The sequence below is a fragment of the Bos grunniens genome, chromosome 22 (genome assembly GCF_055505025.1).
Source record: "Bos grunniens cultivar Pamir isolate PY7600 chromosome 22, Bosgru_T2T1.0, whole genome shotgun sequence".
NCBI classification, from domain to species: domain Eukaryota; kingdom Metazoa; phylum Chordata; class Mammalia; order Artiodactyla; family Bovidae; genus Bos; species Bos grunniens.
The window spans coordinates 35420002-35441383 of record NC_141186.1 but is presented as its reverse complement, the minus strand read 5'-3'; the positions used below and the strand labels follow the sequence as shown (position 1 = coordinate 35441383).

At 51.9% G+C, this 21382-nt stretch overlaps 2 protein-coding genes across 47 annotated transcripts in view; one reads left to right on the top strand and one right to left on the bottom strand.

Annotated features, from left to right (window-relative positions):
* SLC25A26 (solute carrier family 25 member 26) overlaps nucleotides 1-4639 on the top strand; it is a 147459-nt gene extending 142820 nt beyond the window's left edge. For 26 of the 44 annotated variants that reach the window (XR_015151345.1, XR_015151343.1, XR_015151342.1 and 23 more), the window contains one exon: nucleotides 2277-2668. Coding sequence is in view for 31 of the 44 variants with exons in the window: in XM_086366946.1 (XP_086223072.1) it covers nucleotides 2277-2477 (201 nt within the window). In the remaining 13 variants the exon portion in view is untranslated. Of the gene's footprint in view, nucleotides 1-2276; nucleotides 2669-3591 lie in introns of those variants that run through there. The other 18 variants (XR_015151347.1, XR_015151338.1, XR_015151335.1 and 15 more) reach the window with 3 other exon arrangements.
* The window catches only part of LRIG1 (leucine rich repeats and immunoglobulin like domains 1), a 115399-nt gene continuing 97454 nt past the window's right edge, over nucleotides 3438-21382 (bottom strand). For all 3 annotated transcript variants that reach the window (XM_086366922.1, XM_086366923.1, XM_086366924.1), the window contains 10 exons: nucleotides 19909-19980; nucleotides 19095-19166; nucleotides 14634-14797; nucleotides 9719-10039; nucleotides 8116-8397; nucleotides 7218-7637; nucleotides 6660-6785; nucleotides 5980-6129; nucleotides 5209-5451; nucleotides 3438-5128 (listed from right to left, as the gene is read on the bottom strand). In XM_086366922.1, coding sequence (XP_086223048.1) covers nucleotides 4869-5128; nucleotides 5209-5451; nucleotides 5980-6129; nucleotides 6660-6785; nucleotides 7218-7637; nucleotides 8116-8397; nucleotides 9719-10039; nucleotides 14634-14797; nucleotides 19095-19166; nucleotides 19909-19980 — 2110 coding nt within the window. In that variant the 3' untranslated portion in view covers nucleotides 3438-4868. The remainder of the gene's footprint in view (nucleotides 5129-5208; nucleotides 5452-5979; nucleotides 6130-6659; nucleotides 6786-7217; nucleotides 7638-8115; nucleotides 8398-9718; nucleotides 10040-14633; nucleotides 14798-19094; nucleotides 19167-19908; nucleotides 19981-21382) is intronic.

Here is a 21382-nt window from a genome sequence, read left to right as displayed (position 1 = left end):
CCTTGCAGGTACAGCCTCGCGCCTCGTGTACACGTACACAACCCCCACACCCCCCAAGCCCAGCTCGGGGCTGGTGCTGAGCTCCCGGCATCCGTTAGAGCAGTGACGCTCTTGGGTCGCTCCGGGGAGGGCGGGGGAAACCATGTTCTGTCACAGACTTGGGAGATGTGCCTGCGGGCAACTTGGTTTCTCAAATGAAAATACCACGCGCTCATCCAGCACAGCGGGCCGGAGGCAGATGGGAAGCCTGTTTATCCGGCGCTGCTCCGCACTCCAGCTCGTCGCCAGGCCTTTGTGTCTCTCTCCCGCGCCTTCCCGTGCTCACCGCCGCTGCCGAGCCCCTCGCGTGGCGCCCGTTGTGTAGTCTCCCGCGGCGTCCCTCCAGCGAGGCTCCGCTCTGCTCCTGCCCCCATGTCTGGGTCTGGTTGGGGTGCTCACTGGACAAATGACTCTACGTTAAGGCTGTAATGATGTTAACAGACTCAGTTGTCATCTGGTGAAGCAGTAAACTGCTTCCGTCTGCCCCTAGTGTGGAGCAGCTGAGCTCATTAGCAGCGGGAGCAGAATGAGACGCTGGCTGTGGAAACAAGTCAGGGGGGCAGGCTCCTGTGGCAAATGCGGTTTCCGCAGCTCAGCCCCTGTGCCTTCCTGGCCAGCGCATCTCTTTGTGGGGTGGGCTGGGGGCTGGGGGCTGAAATGTTCTCCAGGTCGGAAGGACCGAGGGGCCTCAACGCAGAAATTCAGGGATACCTCATATAGAAACAACTTGCCCGGTGCTGGGCTGAGCAGCTTTTTCCTTACAAATGTGTTTTCATCTTCTATAGAATTTTCATGTGGATAAGAAAAAGAGGTTCTCATTTGGGGTATCATTGTAGTTGATGAGTTAAATTCTCAGCTAACTAAACCACTGACCCCCAGAACTCCTCTCGAGTCTCTTTTCCTCAGAAGTGCTGAGGGCTGCGTGGTGGGGTTGTCTGAGGAGCGGGGAGCTGGCCTCTCCTGGCAGTTGACAGGGGGCAGCTGGGCAGCCGTGGACTAGGCTGCCCTTTGTGAGGCCTCCTCCCTGTCCAGGTCTTGATGAGTCTCCCTTTAGCTGAGCGTGGAGGTTTCCCAGACTGTCAGGGCTATCTGAGGCTCCTGTTGGCATAATGTATGTATTTTCAGCTTTCCTCCCTAGATCTGACCCAAATTATTTTTAGTAGTGAATTCATTAGTTCTGACTGTATAATTTTGTTTTCTGCGTATGCAAGTAATACTGTTGGTAAAAAGGCTCAATTATTACAGACACTAGGCGAGGAAAGTCTCCTCAGGAAGTTGAGGACATGTCAGCCGTGTTTGGGACTTCTTTTAGAACCCTTTTGTCTGTCTTCCACGTGAGTCCTGTGGACGACCTTATTTTTCAGTTGCAGAATCTCCCAGGTTTGTCTCCTGTACCAGAATCTGTAATCCGAGAGTGGGTTCTTTGCAGTTTTTGTTTCATCAGTGAAACCACGATGACCATCTTTGAACAAATAACTGTGCGTTGCTCTGGGAGTGTATTAAACAATGATTGCCCAATTTACAACCCCAGTAACATCATTCTTTTACTTTGCATTTCTTTGCTTATTCCAAAGTTGCAACTTTGATGGTGACTGGCCTTTCCTAGTGCCTGGGGACAAAACCGATAATGAGGTGCTGTTCCCCTCCCAGCTGAAACAACCCATCTGTCTTGCCCTTCATTAGAGGAGAAAGAAAACGGGATCCATGGAGATTGGATTCCCCAAGTGGCGTCACATTTGTGGGGATTTAAGGACAAAATGGGACCGAGTGAGTCACCGGGAGGAACGGGATAATCACTGGAAATCTCCCGAAACACCTAGGGCCCACTTCAGGTTTAAGGTGTTGGGGGGCTCCAGCCTTCCCCAGGAGCCAGCTCATTGACAGCTTTATTAAAAAGTCCATTTCATCGTCTCTCAAAGACAGAAATGGTGTGAAAGTTAACAGAACTCTTGTGGGGATCGAGTTAGTTTGGACTAACTGCTGGACTTAGTGGTGGGTGCTCACAAGTAAGCTCTGTTTGGTATTCGGCCACTTTAGCCCTCAAACAGCTGGGCTCCAGCTTCAGCAAGTCTACTTGGGAATGTAAGTGCCATTCTGAAAGGAAAAACACACATATCTAAAGTGCTGTGTGGGGTTTAATGAGCGTGGTGTGTTAAGTTGAGCAAGCTGTGGGTGTTGGAATTCCACCTTTTTTATACACACAATTTTAAAAAATCTTTCCTCTTGCCTCCCACCAGATTATTTGCAGGTGTCTTCCCTCGCATGGCAGCCATCAGTCTGGGAGGTTTCATCTTCCTTGGTGTTTACGACCAAACTCGCAGCTTTCTGTTGGAACTTGGCAGAGAGAGCCCCTGAATCAGAGATGGCCCCTGCCTTCAAGAAAGGATCCTGCTGTGAGAAGAGTTTCCCTTCCAGTGAGCAGCTGTCCAGCCATCTGAACAGCAAGACACAGTGCGGAGTCCAGTCCCGCTCGGGTTACAACATGGAGGACACGTCTTCCGTGCTGCAGGCTGGCTGGGGTGACATCATCGGCTCATTTGCCAGAGTTGAGAGAAAAATGATGTCCACAGTGGTACTTTGAACGTTATTTTTCTCAGAACCCCTTAATAAATAAGCATGGTAATGCTGAGTCCGGGCCCTTTCAGAGCCTTCATTTGATCTGTATCTGATCTTTCATTTCCTGCCACCTGATGGTAGCGTCAGCCAAAGGCAGGGCTGGTTACAATTTTAAAAGAACGGCTAGAAGGAGACTTACGGAAAAGGCTGGGGATGTGGGTGGGTTTTTCCCCTGGGTTAATTCCAATTGCATGAGCTTACAGCTTTGTGTAAAAAGAAGGAATTACAGGAGCACGGCAAGCATCCTTGCTGGGTGACCAAGCTGCTGGTCTTCATGACCATCAGATTTCACCTATAAAAACACACTTGTATTGTACAGAGAGGTGTCTTGTGAGAGAGAACCCAGTCTCAGCTCAGTGACTAGGTGTGCCGTCACTGACTTCTCTCACTATTTCAGACTCAAAGCAAGGGCTGGGGCTGGCTTTGGAAACAGGGTGGTTTCATCCTTCCTAATCAGTAAGGTTCACTGTTAGGCATTTTAAGCTCTATACTGGAACTCGAAGATATGAAGTGAGAAGGTCACCATTTTGGAGCTTGACTATAATAAGCTCCAGGTGTTAGAAAAATTCAGAGAGAAATCTTAGGAATCTAGTGCTGGCATGTCTTCCCCGGAGCAACAGTATATAGTTGCTTTGACTAAAATTTTTTTCCTTTTCAAGAAGTAAAAGGGTAATTAATTAAGGCAGGATGACTCCCTTACAAAGGCAGTCTCTGGAATTAAAGAGGATGAAGCACGGCTGGTTAACAACGTAGGTAGAAAACAACCCACCACACACTTAACATGTTATAAATGAACCTTTATTAAAGACACTTCAATGCCATTTGTTAGACACTTCAATATTTTACATGTTTTTCAATGTACATTGTACCAAAATTTCTATAAATAAATAACTTTGTACATAAAAGTAATACGTCCTCTTTCACATTGCCTCTCAGAAGCAGCAAATTCACATACTTTGTGGAAGTAACAATCAGCTAACTGTTGAGAACAGAATTCTAGGTGTGCTTACCTGGAGCAGTGGTGACACCTGACAGTGGAATTTAACAAGGTGAGTAACCATTCCATCAGCACGGCCCCCTTCAGCTTTTTGGCTAAAGGAGCTTGGCTTTCTGAGATTTTTTAAGGACCTTGTTTCAATGTAATTTTTCCTGAAATACACATTGGCACTCACAAGATGGTTAGCAACAGGTCTCAAAAGTGCAAAAATACCCAAAACCCAGGACGAGGGGCTGATCTCTGAGAGTCCAAGCCCAGGGCCATCTGGGCGAGGGAAGGACATGGCCAGGCCTGCTCTGGATTCTCAGTGGAGACATATGAGCCCTGAAAAGAGAGGACTCGGGTTTTTTCCTCCCCTAAGGCCAATGTAATATTAATTATATCGGCAGAACTACAACATCACTATTGAAAAATCCACAGGTACCAACACCATCAGCAGCCTCTATCTTATTAAAAAGCCTCAAATGACCATTGAATGATACTGACAAGACCACATCTGCCTTTCTCACAGAAGGAAGAAAGGCATCCTAATTGTTGGAGCCAATTGCTTGTAGTGGATTAACAACCTATATTCCACCTCTTAGAGAAAGAACTGAAACCTACGAGAACACCTTCACCATGAAGGAATGTGACGTCTGCCCCTCCGAGCTCTACAGGGAGGTCCCCGCAACGCTGTCCACACACAAGCAACCACGACAGGAAGCTGCTTCCACTGCAGACACAGCCTCTGGTGGTAAAGCATCCCAGGGTCTGTACCAAGCCAAGAGCGCCTCCTTTCCACCCACCACCAAAACCTCCTGTGAACAAATGTGGTTTGTAGGTTCAAGGAACTCCATCCATGCATTAAGGCACCAGAACTATCCCCCCCTCCAAAATTAAACAGCAACCAGGTATGAAAAATAATATTGTCAACATCGTACGATTTTTGTTTCTGTTAACCATGCACTAAAGATTAAAATAGCCTCTGTAAAAGATATATATAATATATATGGCATCTCTGAGAACTCTTATGTACAAGGGTACCAAATACTCCTCTACCTTTTGTACACGCTAGCCTCTTGCATTTCTGTGCTTCCACTGCAAGTCCTTTCAGACTCTTGCCGCTCCACGTGGAGGTGAGAACTATGTACAAATCAGTGATGCCCGAAGCCAGGCTCCCTTGCGGCCTCACCCACCTCTCTTCTGCAGACGCCATGAGAGCCGAGGTAGACAAAGCCTAGCTTTTCGGTGCAAACAGCAGTGGTGTGCTCCGTCTCCCGGGGGACTGTCCTGTCAGGGGGGTGGACTCGGAACCAGAGTCACAGGCTTGGGGGATGTGTCCGTTGGAAAGAAGCAAGTGCTGACCTTCACCAGGCACGTCAGGGGAGCCCGAGGCAGCGTCTGCGAGCTCAGGCTTGCCTGCAGTTAACACAGATGAAGGCTGGAGGTCTAAGGAGTCCGGCTCACACAGCCGTGCTAGAGTCCAAGAGGATGCCCCTAGGAGGGGAGAAAGGAGAGGCCACGTCAGCCCGGCCACACCCCCACTGAAGGGTGACCCTCAAGAGAGAGACCATTACCTTTGCCATCGAGAGGCGCCGTGGGCCTCTTCAGGGCGGCCCGCGTTCTGTCGTGGTTACTGGGGTAGAGGGGCCCCCTGCTTGGATGCAGTGCAGAGTGCGGGTGCTCACTCAGGCTGGGCTCCTGGCTGCTTGGGGTTCCCGGCTGTCTGCTGTCCCCAGGCTGAAGGCGGCAGGCTGGCTCCTGGGAGTAAGCGTGCGCATCGGCGCTGCAGTCACCGCACCCCACTGGGCCGCCGCGCTCTGTGGATGAGACAGAACCGTTCACTGGACTACTCTGTGGGGCCCGAGCCCTGCTCTCACCTCCGTAGACACCTCCCCTCCCAAGTCCGTTCACGGAAAAAGGACTGTGGCCAGCACCCAGCTATTTGTGAAGAACAGAGGTCTTCTATGTTGAAATGCTTCAGATTAATTTCTTAATCAGAGTGTGAACTGATACACTCTGATCCCAGGGGAAAATCCAGTGTGCATGACGTGTTGTGCAGGGTCAGACATCTAGTGTCAGAGTGGCCCTGGTGAAAAGGCACCTCAATTTGTCACTTAAAAATCTAAACTCATGCTTAACACACCGTAGTATTACGTAAGAGACCTCCTATTCTGGAATTTAAAAAGAAGCAGGCCACACTTCCTGTTTATAGAGTGACTGCCAAATTCTGAGATAGTTTGACATCAAGTATTTGTCTCCCCCCACAACTTTCATGTAGTGAGTAGGTCAACTCAAATTTTGATTTCAAGAGCTAAATACTTTTTCCTGAGGAAAACTTCTCATACCCATTGTCTTCTGGGGACCGGGTGGGCCATCAGCCTTCTCCACCACTTTCCAGGGCTCCTTGGTGAACCCGACGCAGAACTTGGGCTGCCTGCAGATAACACCGTGAGCTTCCACCTCGGGAAAGAGGCCTGCATCTCTTGGACAAACACCTGCAACAGACTCCCATCCGGTTAGACGCCCTTCCTCTGAGGTGGGCTTAGCGCTTCAGACGATGCTGTGTGAAAAGAACGGGCAAGGCGACCAGCACAGGGACACTATTCAAGAGGTTCCCAGGGGTTTGTTCCTGGGCTGAGGCCCCTTTTCTAACACTGCCTTCACACCAGGCAGGCCTTGGGTGCCATGACAGTGAGCAGTTCTTGGTTTGGATAAACTCACTCCAAACCACTGCTCTGTCTTCCCCCGTTTCTGTGGGCACTTCCTACTCTGAGAGACTGAAGAGCAGACCTGGGCAGTCTCCCTGCTCCAGGGATGGGAGTGGGGTGTGTCTCTGAAGCAGTCTTGTCCTCTGCTGCTCTTACTGCAGGCAGTCCTACCTTATCCAGATTAGGAGACGGTAAACCCAACAGAGACCTTGTGGAACTTGCACAGGTTAAGTCCCCAAAGACCCACCAGTAGACTTGAGTCACCCGAGCTGCCAGATCCCTGTGCTTAAGAGGATGCGCCCGGGCTGAGGCCCTACCGTTGCTCTCCAGATGCCCGTTGGCCTGGTGGCCACCTTCCATCCTGACCATAGTCTCCTGTCGGTCCGAAAGCGTCCCCTGAGAAGAGAGGTAGCTCGGAACGTCTGGGGGCACGATGGTTTCATCTGCAAGGAGACAAGATGGTCACCCACCAGGGGTCCTGACCCTTTGTGGTGATGACACAAGCAGACTTGGGCACCGGGCAGCCTCTGTAAAGCTGTGCAGAGACACTGCGTAGCATCTGTGCCCTGGAGAAGCCCTCCTAGCACCTGCTTAGTCTGACTTTACCCAGCTATTGGGAGAGATGTCAGTCTCCCTTCTCATCACCATGCCCCAAGAGAAAAACAGCCTGGTGAAATCCCTGCAGCCACAACCCACCACACAGCAGCAAAGCCCGATGGCTCAGAAAACTGCACAGTTTGTAATGGACTTGCATTAAGAGTATTCCCATTAAAATGTGCTATTCTCAAAAGAGAAAATGGTGTCATTCTGTGGCCTCCTTCCCAAACATCCTGGCTGTTCCCCTCCCGTGAGTCCCCTCGGCCACGGCGGCTCACCTGTGTTCGTGACGCTGTACTCCTCGCTCTTCTTCCTGGTCTGGTAGATGATGCACACCCAGACGAGGGAGGTGAGCACGATGCTGCACACCACGGCGATGGTGAAGATGCCCACGGTGGTGCCGTCCTTCCTGCAGCCCGGGGTGGGCAGGACGCTCAGCTGGCTGTGCGCGCGCTCCGTGCCCAGGGCGTTGGACATCTCGCAGGTGTAGCGGCCCGCGTCCTCCAGCACCACGTTCTGAACGACCAGCAGCTGGTTGCCGGGGGTGAAGTGGTGGCGTTCGGTGAGGCTCAGGGGCCGGTCCCCCTTGAGCCAGGTGATGCGGGGCAGAGGGCTGCCGGCCGCCTTGCACTGCAGGGCCACCGTTTCTCCCACGGACACCACGCGGTCCTCCAGCGGCACCACCAGGGACGGGGTCTCTGCAAGAAAGGGGGGGGTCACCGCTTCTGTGGGCCTCGGCTGTTCTAGGTCTGTCTCCTGAAACAAGGACAGTCCAACGCATCGTGCAGTGCCATCTGGAGCTTTTATCAGGGTGTCTAGGTTTTCTACCAGAGGGACCAAGCCGTGCTGTCTGGGGATGAACTGACCTCAAGCCACAGAACCCCCGTGGTTCTCACAACGCCTGGTGACAGGCCCACGTCTGTCCCTCCTGACCCACCCTGCCTGCCTGAGGAGAGGGCAGTTCTTCAGAGTGTCTTAAACCTAAGCCCTGTGGAGACTCTTAATTCGATGGCTTTTTTCTTAAGAGCGGGAACCACTTGTTTTGCTTTAAGTAAAAACCGCCTCTTGCACTCCCCTACCCCAGGCTTCGTGGGACAGTCTGAGAACCCTGCCTCTGGGTCCCCATTGATGTGTAAGAAAATCCCTCACACACACACACGTACTCAGCGTACCAACCTAGGACAGTCAGGGTGGCATTGGCCGAAACGGAGCCAGCCGAGTTCTGGGCAGTACAGCTGTAGACCCCCATGTCGCCTATCTTCACATCCGTGATGAAGAACACGTCATCGTCCGGCATGACGTGCATGCGGCGCTCCCGAGCGGCGGGGAAGTCCGTGCCTCCGTCCTTCTGCCAGGCGATCTGGGGGTTGGGGTGGCCGGTGGCGGCACATTCGAGGCGGGCCGTGGTGCCAGTCCGGATGGCGATGTCGTGGGGCATTTTGGTGAAGGAAGGGAACACTGCAGGGCAGACAGAGTCGTCTGTGGAACGCTGGGTGCAGAGGCCAGGAGCGGCTTCTGTCGGAGTGACTCCCCCACTCCTGAGTGTCAGCTTGCCACTCACCGCCCTTCGTGCAGCGTCCACCTAGGACTGCCCCCACCCCCACTGGAACCAGGAGCAGGGCTTTCTGAGCGCCGCTGACCGCTCCTGCTGCACGGGCAGCAGTTGGCACCTCCTCTCACCACGCACACGAGGTTGGCTTGAACCCCTTCAATGGAAGGCTCCCCTGAAATGTCCTACTGTCTGTCCTGTGGTGACCAGTCTGTATAGGGATACCCCATAAGTGCCAGGGCCTGATGCCTGCCTGCCTGGTTTGGTCACCCTGAGGGAGCCTGAAAAACAAGAACATCTGCTCCTGCCAGGTGCTGTAGCAGGGAACGTGACATGCCTTCACCCTGGAGAAGGCAAGAGGATGGCTCTTCCATCCTGAAGAAAACCGATTCAGGAACCTTGGTGCTGGAACCATTTAACTGTAGATTTAATAAATCAGGAGAATCTTGCTATGTTGCAGGGCAGGGTGCTATTAACTGCTCAAGCTATCTACCTCTCTTTCTACCCAAAACTCACTACAACAAACAGCAGCCCTGAGGACAGCCATCTTGACAGGCTCTAGAGCTGGCTGCCGAGTAAAAAATCCTTGTCAGACACCCGCAAGACCGTTCTGCTCCCAGCTCACTGGCCTACAGCTCACTGGCTGGGCCCCGCCCGGGCTGGCCACCAGCCCCAATGCTGGGTCATCTCCTTGGAGGGCAGCGGCTTCCCCAGGATTGGGGTGCACTTGGAATCTGGCTGCCAGGCATCTTGGGCTGAGGACGATAATAAGTGGGGGGAAAAAAAGAAAATACAACAGTTGGCCCTACCTACAATGTACTTTAATGACAGTGAAGTGAAAGTTGCTCAGCCGTGTCTGACTCTTCGTGACTCCATGGACTATACAGTCCATGGCATTCTCCAGGCCAGAATACTGGGAGTGGGTAGCCTTTCCCTTCTCCAGGGGATCTTCCCGACCCAGGGATTGAACCCAGGTCTTGTGCATTGCAGGTGGACTCTTTACCAGCTGCACCACAAGGGAAGCCTACTTTACGTAATAACTGCATTAAAAAAAAAAATCACTCCAAAAGACTCCACTAAGAATAAACCCTACAATCTGCTACTCCTGAGCCCACGCCAGGCCACAGTGTATGACAGAATGACACCTCCCATCCTGGTCATTTCCAGATGGCAGAGCAGCCCCGAGCGTGGCTCTGCAGGAGCCGGACCCCCAGGAGGAAGGCGGCGTACCGTGCACGGTGAGCTTGGCCTTGTGTGAGTAGGAGGAGCCGAAGTGGTTGGTGATGACGCACTGGTAGCGGCCCTCGTGCTCGAAGCTGAGGCGGCGCAGGTGCAGGACGGTGGTGTACTCCATCACCTCCCCGTCCTGTGCGCGCACATGGGCGAAGTTCTCCATGTCAGCGTTGGCCAGCGCCTCGTTGTCCTTCTTCCAGGCGAACGTCATCGGGGAGCTGCTGCTGCTGGCAGCCGAGCAGGTGAAGCGGACGTCCTTGCCCACCACGGCTGTGATGGTCTCTGGCTGGGTGATGATCTGGGGCTTTGGCAAGTCATCTGCGGTGAGAAGAGCCAGCTGTAAGGCACTGTGACCCCTTCAGGACATGGGGACCAGCTGTGGTTCTCATGAACAAGAAAGTCAGACCTCAGGGGCTCCCTGAGCACCCTCAGCTCTACCAAACACTGTCAGGGACGTGCACTGTGGTGATCCAGTAACAGCTCCATGAACAGTGATCCCTCCATGATCACACCCCTTGATTACAGGCACATCCACCAGTGCTCAGTTATCAAACAGCCCTCAACTTCCCTAAGGCTACAGCTTTACTCACTCATGGTCAGAGAAAACTCACAGAGCACCATGAACCACTGTGAATGCAGAGCACCCCCACCCTTCAAACTTTACTCCAAAGGGAGCAGGGTATGAAGTATCTCCAGAACATCACTTACTTCCCTCGTAGCTCAGTTGGTAAAGAATCTGCCTGCAATGCTGGAGACCCGGGTTTTGATCCCTGGGTCGGGAGATCCCCTGGAGAAAGGGATGGCTGCCCACTCCAGTATTCTTGCCTGGAGAATCCCATGGATAAAGGAGCCCGGGCTACAGTCCATGGGGTCGCAACTTAGAGACTAAACTTAGACTTAGAGACTAAACCGCCACCACCAGAACACCAGAATAATGGCTTGTGAAAATGTGCACCTCTATTAAAGCAGTGAGACCATTAGCAAAAATGATCACCATCAGCTTTTTTGGAATCTTAGGAAACTGGTAACAACCCATGGAGTGCTGCTTCAAGAAAACACTTGAAGAAAAGTGACCTTTCTGGCATAACTTACCTGAGGTCCCACTCCTCTCTCCCCAGCTCTATGGCAGCATTAAAACCCCACAAGCCTAGTAACTAGTGAGGCGAGCAGGATGGGCTGGGCACGCCCACAGAAGCTGCATTTACTTGGCCTGGTACCGTCTGCTCAGCAAGGGGAGCCCTGGCCCCGGGGCATGTGGTAAAAATAACCAGCAGTCAGTGCTGAGGCAGGAGTATTAGTTGGAACCATTAAGAGGGGTGGCCAGGAGATTGCAAAGGAAACCGGGTGAGTGAAATGTCACCAGTGGGCTCTGAAGAGGCTCGGGACATCTCTGAGGACCTAGAAGGCTACCTGCATGTGCAGGACTAGGCCTGTGCCCAGGAAGGACCTGAGAGAGTGCAGATTTCTTCCCTGTGACCCGCATCGAAGATCAAACAGGAAGTGATAGCACATCCCCAACACATATATGTCCATAGACCGCGAAGACTGAAGATGGCAGTACTCCCGAAATTAATCTAGAGGCTCAATGCAATCCCTGTTTCAAAATCCCAGCTGTCTCTATTGCATAAACTGACAAGATTATGGGGACATCGGAGGGAGCCGTAATAGTGAAAAGCAACAAGACCAAAATTGGAGGACTATGTACAAGCTAATAAAATTGTGAAACTCTCAAAGGAAAATACAGGCGTAAATCTTTGTGACCTTGTCTGTGGTAATAGCTTCTTAGATAATGACATCAAAATACAAACGATAAACGAAAAAATTAGACAATCAAAATTTAAAAACCTAACTAGCCCACAGAATGGTAGAAAATACTGGCGTATCTTAATCCTGCTGAGGATTTAGTATCCATAATACATAACGAACTCTTATAACTCAACACTGAAAAGACAAATGACCAATTAAAACATGGGCAGAAGATGTGAGTAGCCAGTTTTCTAAAGCAGACATACATATAGGTCCGATGATACGCATATGCAAACAAGCTCAACCTCATTAGGGGATGCAAATGAAAACAACAGGGCGATTCCACTTCGACTAGTAAAACTGAAAAGGCAGTGACAAGTGCTGGACAGGGGAGCCTGGCGTGCTGCAGTCTGTGGGGTCACAAAGACTCGGACACAGCTTTGTGACTGAACAGCAAGCGTTGAGAAAGGGAAGCGAGACTCCTCATGCGTTGCTTGGGTGCGTGTGAAGTGGTGCAGCCACTTCGGGAAGCAGTTTGGCAGCTCCCACATGACCCAGCAGTTCCATTCCCGGTATAAACCCAAGAGATTTTACATAAAAACTCGTACATGAATTTTCACAGCAGCGTTATTTATAGTAAACAAAAAGTAGAAAGCAACCTGATGAATGGCTAAATGGATAGCCATGCACTAGAATATTTGTTCAGCCACTTAAAAAATAATGAAGGACTGATACATGGTGGGGCGGGGCGGGGGGAGGAAGACAAAAAAACTACACTAAGTGAAAAAGGCTAGTCACAGATGACTATATATAGGATTCCAGTTACACAAAACATGCAGAAGAGGTAATCCTAGAGACCTGATGCACAGGGGTGGTGGCGAACGTGTTTGGGGTTTCTTTATGGGTCATGAAAATGTGAAATTAGTAATGAGGCTTACATGACTATTCCATATTTTAAACACCATTGACTTGTACGTTATTTAGAGGGGTAAATTTTATATGTAAATTATACTCCTCTTTTAAAAAATAGCTTTAGTGAAATACAACTTTCTTACAATACCATCTGCCTGTTTAAAGTGGACAATTGATGGTTTCGGTATGTTCACAGGTACATGCAACCCGCATCACGGTCCATTTTAAGAACATTTTCATCAGCTCAGAAAGAAACTTTGCATCTTTTAGCTATCATCCCTTCTCCCTCCAGCCCTCCCCAGCCCTAGGAAACCAACTAATCTACTTTCTACCTCTAGAGGTTTTCCTAGTCTGGAGATTTCACATGAATGGAATCATATACCGTCTTTTGTGACTGACTTGTTTCACTCAGATTGCTTTTCATGACCTAATAATACTCCTAATTGTATGCTTATACCACATTTTATTTATCCACATAGGCATGTGGGTTTCCACTTTTTGGCTAGCATGAATAATAGTGCTATGAACATTCATGTACAAGCTTTGCTATGGGCATACATTCTGTTTCTCTTTGGAACTTACCCAGGAGTGGAATTGGTGGTTCATATAGTATCTGTGTTGAACTGTTTGACAAGCTGTTTTTCCAAACAGCTACACCATATTGCATTCCCACCGGACGCGTAGGCGGCTTTGGGGTTCTCCCCATTCTCACCAACCCTTGTTGGTGTCTGACTTGGATTCTAGCTCCTAGTGGGTGTGAAGTGGTTACATTTCCATTGTATTAAAAAGGAGTGGGAGATTCCCACAGAGCTTGAAATTTTGATCTTCTGCCAAGTGTTTCCATGATTCCCACTGGTACTTGACGATTGTCTGAGTGGGAGCCTGAGCAAAAACGTGATGGTGGCTCTCAGAAATGGGTCCTGAGTACTGCAGCCCAGGACCCACCTGCCAGGGCCAAAGGCCAGAGACTGGACCCAGCATGTCCCAGGACCCACCTGCCAGGGCCACAGGCCAGAGACTGGGCCCAGCATGTCCCAGGTCCTACCTCAGCTCGTAGTCACCAGGAAAGACGATGCCCCATAGCGGGCCAGAGGAAGGGGGCAGAAAGTGCAATTTCAGGGAGCTCTACGGGAACAGAACGGTCAGGGACCAGGAACCTGAGAACCGTGGAGGTCGTGGCTCTTCTGTCCTAGAGTATGGGAGCCAAGCATGTGGTCCCCGTGAGAAGCACCGACAGTAGGGACGGCTGGCTCGGGGGCTGCTGCCACACTGCCGGACTGGCTCAGGAGGAAGGCAGGAAGCCTGCTGTCAGAAGTGGTGGAGGTGGTGGCGGGTGGGTGTGTGGAAGGCGGGCACCTCCACCTTGACATCCCCAGGTGCACTGCTTACTGCTGTGCCCAAAAGTAAGAGAGAGAAGTGTACCACGGGGGTCCCCAGACCCTACCTTTGGGAGCTCCTTCCCCAGAATGTCATCCCCAAGGTTCCGGGCAGACCAGGGGGACAAGAGGCAGCAGGACGCACACCTGCCTGGCACTTCCGCTCCTAGAGCAGAAACCAGCAACTCACCTCTTGCTGTGACTACATCTTCCTGACCACAAGGCTGCATATCCCTGCGTGGTGCCTGTGTGCACATGTGTGTGAGCACACGTGCATGTGTCCAGGTGCTCACCATTTCCTGTGCTCTCTGCAACCAAACCTGGATCCCGACCACCCCTCGTCAAAAAGATGGCAGGACCAACATGCCATCAGAAGGGAAAAAAGCTACAAGTGTGATTCCAGTGCTTTGGAGACGCAGCAAGAGTGCAAGTCAACACGAAGGAATTATTTTTACTGCAGCAACTGTTCTCCTGAGACTCGTTCTTCCTGTATTTAACCTTTCATTCTTGGGGTTGGAAAGAAACACACAGGAAAACCCCAGCCTCGTACACCGAGTAAATTTGCAGCTAAGCCTGGGCACCAGTGCCATCCTGAAACAACACAGCTACCTTCCTGTAACTGATTATTCGCCGTGTAACTGAACCAGCTCCTGCTCGCCCCTGATTAAATGCATGCACTCTGACAACCACATAATGAGGCGATGGCCCCGTAAATATGACGTGTGGTTTTGGTGGGAAATGAACTGTATCCAGCAGCTGACAGGTCACCGCGGGCTGGGCTGACTCTCATCACAGCAGTCCCTCCCGTAATGAAGTTTCGCCCGGCCTCCGTGCCCTTGGTGAAAAAGAAAAACACCAAATTGCAAAGACTGTCTTACCGCACACAAAACTCTCCAGTGGCACGGAGAAGATGCTCTGGCCCTTCAGCGCCTCTGGGTGGGCACAGGTGGCCATTACGAAGCTCTGCAGTGTCCTGCCCAGCAGCCAGGGGGGCAGCCATTTGAGCTGGCAGTCACACAGGAAGCTGTCACTGCTGATGTGGCTGAAAGCGAGACGAAGAGACGAAAGGGTCACGTGAGGTGCGACCGCACAGAAGGGACACCCCCTCACCTGTGCCTGGAATGACCCTCCCCTCCAGCCAGCTCTGGCTGTGCATGTCGGCAAGCTCGAGTGGGAGATGCTTTCTCTCACAGTTCCTCTCCAGCGACCTAGAGCTGTGCGTACAGTCTACCGGGAGACTGTGAGCAACAGCAGCTTCTCGCTCAGCAGTTTAGATTCTGCGTCATGAACAAGCCACGGTGATGCTGACCCTGCTGGTCTAAGGCCCCACACTTCAGGTAGCCGCCATCTAGACGTCACGTGTGTTCTATCTGCGACAGCCACCGTGCTCAGGGGACCCCAGGGACGTGGTCTCCTGGCCTCTGACCATCCAGATGGGAACAGTGTGGCCTGTGTGTGTGAAGTCACTCGGTTGTGTCCCACTCTTTGTGACCCCATGGAGAGTAGCCCGCCAGGCTCCTCTGTCCATAGGGTTCTCCAGGCAAGAATACTGAGCAGGCTGCCATGCTCTTTCCCACCCTCATATAGGACAGACTTGGAGCTTCCAAGCTCAATCCAAGAGTGAGATCTAAATTCTGAAACAAGTCTCAAGAAGGGCTCTTTTCCTGTATGACTGCTGTGTTTTTATCTGGCAGAGCTGCAGGTTTTGTTGCATCCAAATATCAGCCTCACCAGCGCGCTCCCCTCTTGTCTGTATATTTATCTCCACACCAGCGCTGCTCAGGAGGCCGGCAGGAATCGGCTCCGCTCCCTAAATAGTGCTTGTGAGTTAATTGCCACTGCCCAGGGAGCATGGGAATGCACAAGCTGGGTTTTGTGAGGCTCCAACCAAAACAGAGAATATTTTCTTTTTCATTTCTCAGCAACTAAGGATAAGCTTTTTCAACAGAAATCGGAATCGCCATCTCAGCGGACATTCCTTCCTGAGGAGTCACTAGAAGATAAGTCAGCCGAGGAGCAGACCTGCCCTGTTCCTGGAAGACCTCGGGCCGTGAGCTCAAGAGTGGAGGTCAGCCTGCCACGAGAGTGGAGACGGAGGCTTACTACATGGGCTTCCCTGGAGTGCACGGTCCCAGGTACATGATGACAAAAAGGGGGTGCCGAGATGCTCAGAAATTCCAGTAATGTCACGTGGGCCGCTTTTAGAGCAATACCCGTCTGCTACCCTGCCCCCCATATTCCGTAGCCCCTTCTTCATTTTCCTGTATGCAGAGAAGCCATCAAATCAGTCAACAGCCAGGTGGGATGAACCTGAAGGCAGAGAACCCACGGCTGACAAAATATGTAAAACCTGCTCTTTGCTCCTGTTCCTCACCATTCCCAGATGAGCTGGGCGTCTTCACTTATTAAAATAATCTGGGGAAGTGATTTCTCAAGACCGAAATAATTGAGATCTGAGCCATTATAACTGGGATATTGCCCATATTACACCTTAACATCAACACTAGGTTTTGTATCTGTATTTGATGGGGGAGAAGGCAATGGAACCCCACTCCAGTACTCTTGCCTGGAAAATCCCATGGACAGAGGAGCCTGGTGGGCTGCAGTTCATGGGGTCGCTAAGAGTCGGACACGACTCAAGCGACTTAGCAGCAGCAGCAGGGCTATGCTTAGCACTGTCTGGAGAGTTGCTCGGTTGCGGGGTTCCCATAGGTGTTGCTCTGTTGAGGGTTTCCTACAGGTACCAGGAGGGCCTTCACAGCTAAGCATGGACAAACAGCCAATTCCCACCCCACATCTGGAGAGTTGTCTGGAACAGCGGTTGTAGAGGTGCCACCAGGCACCATAAAACTGCTCAGCACGGGTGAAGAGCAGAAAGGGGCTCCCCACTGTTGGGGGGCTATCCGGAGTGGCTGCCCCTTCCCACAGGGAGGCTTGGGCACTGCACATGAATGTCTAAGGGAGATACTGGCCATTACTGGGAGCCTTTAGGCCTTCACGTTGGGGACAGGGATGTGTTTCATTTGAACACACAAACAAACTGGAGAAAACACACCTGACTTTTCTCCCTGATCAAAAACGTTTTTGGAAAGGGTTAAACCTCACGTCACACATGCAGGGCATTTGCTGGCCCAGCTTCCTGGAGAATTTCACCTCCTCCTCCCGTTAAAACCTCTGCAGATGGAAGCCTCGAGACCTCAGAAGACACTGGGTGCTCAGGATGGACAGAAGGCTGTCCTAGAGAATTTAGGACTAACAGCACAGAAGGAGAGGCATGGAGGCAGACATCAGGGACACCGACCTTCCCTCCACACACACACACACACCACCTCCAAGACCAGGCCTAGCTTGAAAGGCCAGATTGGGGGGGGGTCACTGGTGACCCCAAGACTCTGCAGCTCCTTGCTGCTAACAAGCACGGCCGTCCTGGGCTCCCGCCTTGCAGCCACCCCAGCAGTCTGCTGGCTTCCATCATGCATTTTCATGACTCCAAGTGTGTTTCTAATCATTGCTTGTGGAAATTTACCCAGAGGATGACTAAGTGCACGGCTCAACCTGCCTTGATCCGATGGGGGAAGAAAATGACCAAGTGGGATTACCCATTTCTCCCATCAGAGGGCTGGGCCCAGGGCCAGCCCCCGCTGGGTACATGCAGGAACTGGTGGGAAGCACAGGCAGGGGCCCAGGCTGAGCCTCCAGAACCAAAAGCAGCATCTGGGGGACAGGGGCGGGGGGGAGTCAAGCACCTGGAGGGGTCCAGTCGTTCCCAGATAGAAAACCCTAAGGAAACCTGAGTTTTTAAGAGGCCCAAAGGAAATTCTTCTCTCCTTGTCCTGCTGTCTTTCCCTCAAAACATCCTCTTCCCTTTAATCAGATTGTTTTTACTTCCAGCACTATATTTGGAAAGTTTAAAAAACAGGAATGCTGGAAGAAACGTACAGTGAAAACACAACTTAGATTCTACAATGAATGCTTTGTGATGCTTTCTTTATCATGTATTTCTCCCCATGTCCACCCTTCCACCAACTCTTGTTCTAAGATCATGGCCCTTCTGAGAAACAGCACAACCCGACAGGCAGGAAGCTCACAGGACACTAGGCATCATGAGGCCAGTGTCCGGCTGCCTGCCTCCCCTCACTAACGTCCTTCCCAGGGGAACGTCGCTGAGGCCTCTTCCTGCTCTCCTTTCCAACCATGGAGACTATGCCTCTCTACTGCCCCATTCCCCACTCCCTGCCCCCACCGAGGGTCCACCAGGAGGGTCCTCAGGAACGAGGATGAGCTCAGGGTACAAAGACAGCCATGGGCAATGTGTGACTTTGTCAGCTACTTTAAGAACCCAAAGCTGCACCTCTAGGGAACTAAAGAATTGGATACATGTACAGGAAGAAGAAAGGAAGCTTGGGTGTTGCCACCTCAGTCCTTAGATGAGCTGCTCCACCAGAGGCGCTCTTCTAACCCGCCCCCAGGGCCACGGGGCAGCACTGTAGTGACAGCACCAGCGCCTGCGACGCCACGGGGCCTGGAGACACACGGGAGGCTGCAGCCCGAGTGCATGCGACATCCCACGGGGAGCTCTGCCCTGTCCACAGCCCACCCCGCTGTTCAGAGAAAGCCCTCTCAAAAAAGGCCCTTCATTGTGAGCACACCCTAAAGATGGAAACTTGTCCTTGACGCAATTAAAGGGACGAGTACCCATTTTACAGAAGAGAGTTTCCCATCGTCGACAGCAGTGGGGCGTCAGCTGCAGCCTGCATGCCCACTGCCGGTTTCTGTAAATAAGAATTCACTGGCACGCGGCCACACCCACGCATTTATGTATTATTTATGGCTGGTTTCTGCTCAAGAATCAAGCTGTCATGACAGAGCTCTTGTGGCCCAAAAAGTGGAAACGATTTACTGAGGTCCTGTAAGAAAAAGTGTATTGTCCCCTGATTCAGAATAAGCCCCTAGAGGGCATTTTTTTTTCTAAAAGACAATTTAACTTACAACTATAAATGATCCCAAGTGTGAAAGTAAAGTGTTAGTCACTCAGTCATGTCTGACTCATTGCGACCCCATGGACTACAGCCTGCCAGGCTCCTCTGTCCATGGAATTCTCCAGGCAAGAATACTAGATTGGGTTGCCATTCCCTTATCCAGGGGATCTTCCTGACCCAGGGATCGAACCTGGGTCTCCTGCATTGCAGGTGGATTTTTTTACCACCTAAGCCACCACAGAAGCCTGTAAATGATCACGCAACTGTTTGGTAAAATTAAGCTTACTGCAAATAAGGCACTTCTTACTCTGAAATCCTCTGCTCAAGTTAATCTGGGGCCACAGAATCCCGGGTACTTACAGCTCTTTAAGATTCTTCATCTTCACAAAGGCATCAAACTGGACAGATCTGATTGCATTCTCTCCAAGGTTCCTGAAAAGCACCATTCTTTACTTAGGCAAAGAAACTCTAGGTATCCTTCAGGTCAGGCATGTGTGTGAGTTCAGATGCTCAGGGATTTTTCCTGACAGCCCTGGATTCGCTGATGAAGCATGGGCAGTGGGTCACACCCCGTGTCCTGTCCGAAGGCCACCGTAAGTGGCTGTCTTTCACCTATACTGACACAAGCACATGGAGTAACTGGGGAATAAACCAGTCTTAAGGGCAGCGTCAAAGCTCGGCTGGGCCTTCTCAGCAAGTCAATATGGAAAACCTTTCCAAAATAATCAAGGTTGCATTTGACTTAAAGACAAACTAAGAATACAGTACCAGAGGCATCAGATGGTGACACTCATCAGCCTCAGGGCTGGCCCTGTCCCCCCAGCTCCTGGCTCAGCCCACTATGTCCCTAAGCCCTGCTGAGCTGCTTAAGGGGAGGTGCCAGCCTGAGACAGGTGAAGGGTCATCAAGGAAGTGGAAGGAGCCCAGGGCTCAAGTCAGTGCCTGGCAAAGGGAGAGAGGAAGGTATTTCTGTGAGCCCCAAGAGGCTATATGTTCGGTAACCGTTGCTGGCACAGGCAAGACAAAAGCCAAAGTTGAAGCTGACTTAGAAGGCAGCAGCCGGCATTTCTGCACAGTCTGTTTCTGGGCTTACAAAGCCGTGGCTGCATCGCCAGTGGCTCCCCCAGCCACCGCGCCCACAGGCTTGGGGTTGGGGGCCCCGCCGGGTACTCACAGATGCTCCAAGCCTTCCAGCCCCGAGAATGCTCTCTTGGCCACGGACTTGATCTTGTTGCCGAACAGCGTCCTGCGGTTTCCAAACATCCAGAAACAGAGGTGGAGAGGGCGGGAGAGCGACGAGGGAGGTGTGGGGAGAAAGAACACAGAGTGAGGGCGACGCCAGCTGAGAGGTCGGTCGGTCTGGGGAGAGGCAGGTGGGAATCTGACCTGGGCTGAGATGATGTGTCTGAGGCACACAGGCCCTCCCCTTCTGAAACCAGGCACTTTTATCTTTATTAGAACTTAACAGTGATGACAAGTAGGAACTCCATGCTCTGTCTTGCCAAAAAAGGCCCCTTGTGGTGTTAACTGGAAATCACCTCGTCCAACCTGGCTGTCTCCCCAGGGACCACCCACGGGTGGGGGGTGTGTAGCCACAGTCTCACAGGAGAGAGGGTGACTCATCAGGCTCCAGGGAGAGCACGCAGTCAGAATAAAAACTCTTGGAACTAAAGACTACAGCCCACTTCTGAAAACTGCATTCTGGGGATAAAGGTCCCCAAAGGTGGCTGGAAAAGGACAGGACAGTGGGCGAGATGGCAGCCAGGATGTGGCCACACGGAGCTATGCCCCTGCCCACGAGAAGGCCCCTCAGCTCTTCAGCAAGAGCCCAGGTTTCACATGAAGCCAATGGTACGAGGATCATCAAATCCCAGACGGGTCCTCAAAGGTTACCTAACTGACGCCTGTACCTGGACCGCCCACCCAAGAGAGGGGGCGCCCACCTGCTGGCCACTCCAATCACCATCTCAGCAGTGACAGCCAGAGTTTTCTCAAAAACCCAAACCTGGCACCTGCTATACACCTGGAGGACACGCATGCCTCTTCCACAGGCTGTGTGATCTGAAGGGAAATGAGCCTGGACTTGGGGTAAAGGGTAGGGGTGCATCGAGAGTGGCTGGACACTGGGAAGGAAAAGCATCAGATTCCAGATTTCCCTCCTCATTATCAGATGCTCTGATGAGAGCCCACGCCACATGCTCTCCACCTGCTGCTGCACACAAAGCTGTCGGCGAATACCAAGACCATGCTGACACGTGCGGCTCTGTGGCCGTGGTGCTGACCAGAGTTCTGCAAAGGGCAGGTTGGGAAGGATGCAGGCTCCCGGCAGCCAGCGTCCAGGAAGTCTCTGAACCACAGCGTGGGGCAGGGACCCCTAGGCACCAGTGCAGGTGCTCAGGGCAGAAAGCCCTAGAGAAAGGCAGGATTCTTCGTCCAGATCCACCAAGCATCAGGGGGATGATCGCCGGTAAAGCCCAGCCCCGCTTCAGACCTGTGTTAGGATGGGGCCCAGGAGGGACAACAAGCACCAACCCCTCTCTGGAAAGAGAAACGTGAGGCTTGAAGGAAGCCAAAGGTGGCAGGGCAGCCTGCTGCTGCCCGCCACATGGACCCCAAGCCTCCACCTCATTGCAGAGAGTTCCTGGGGC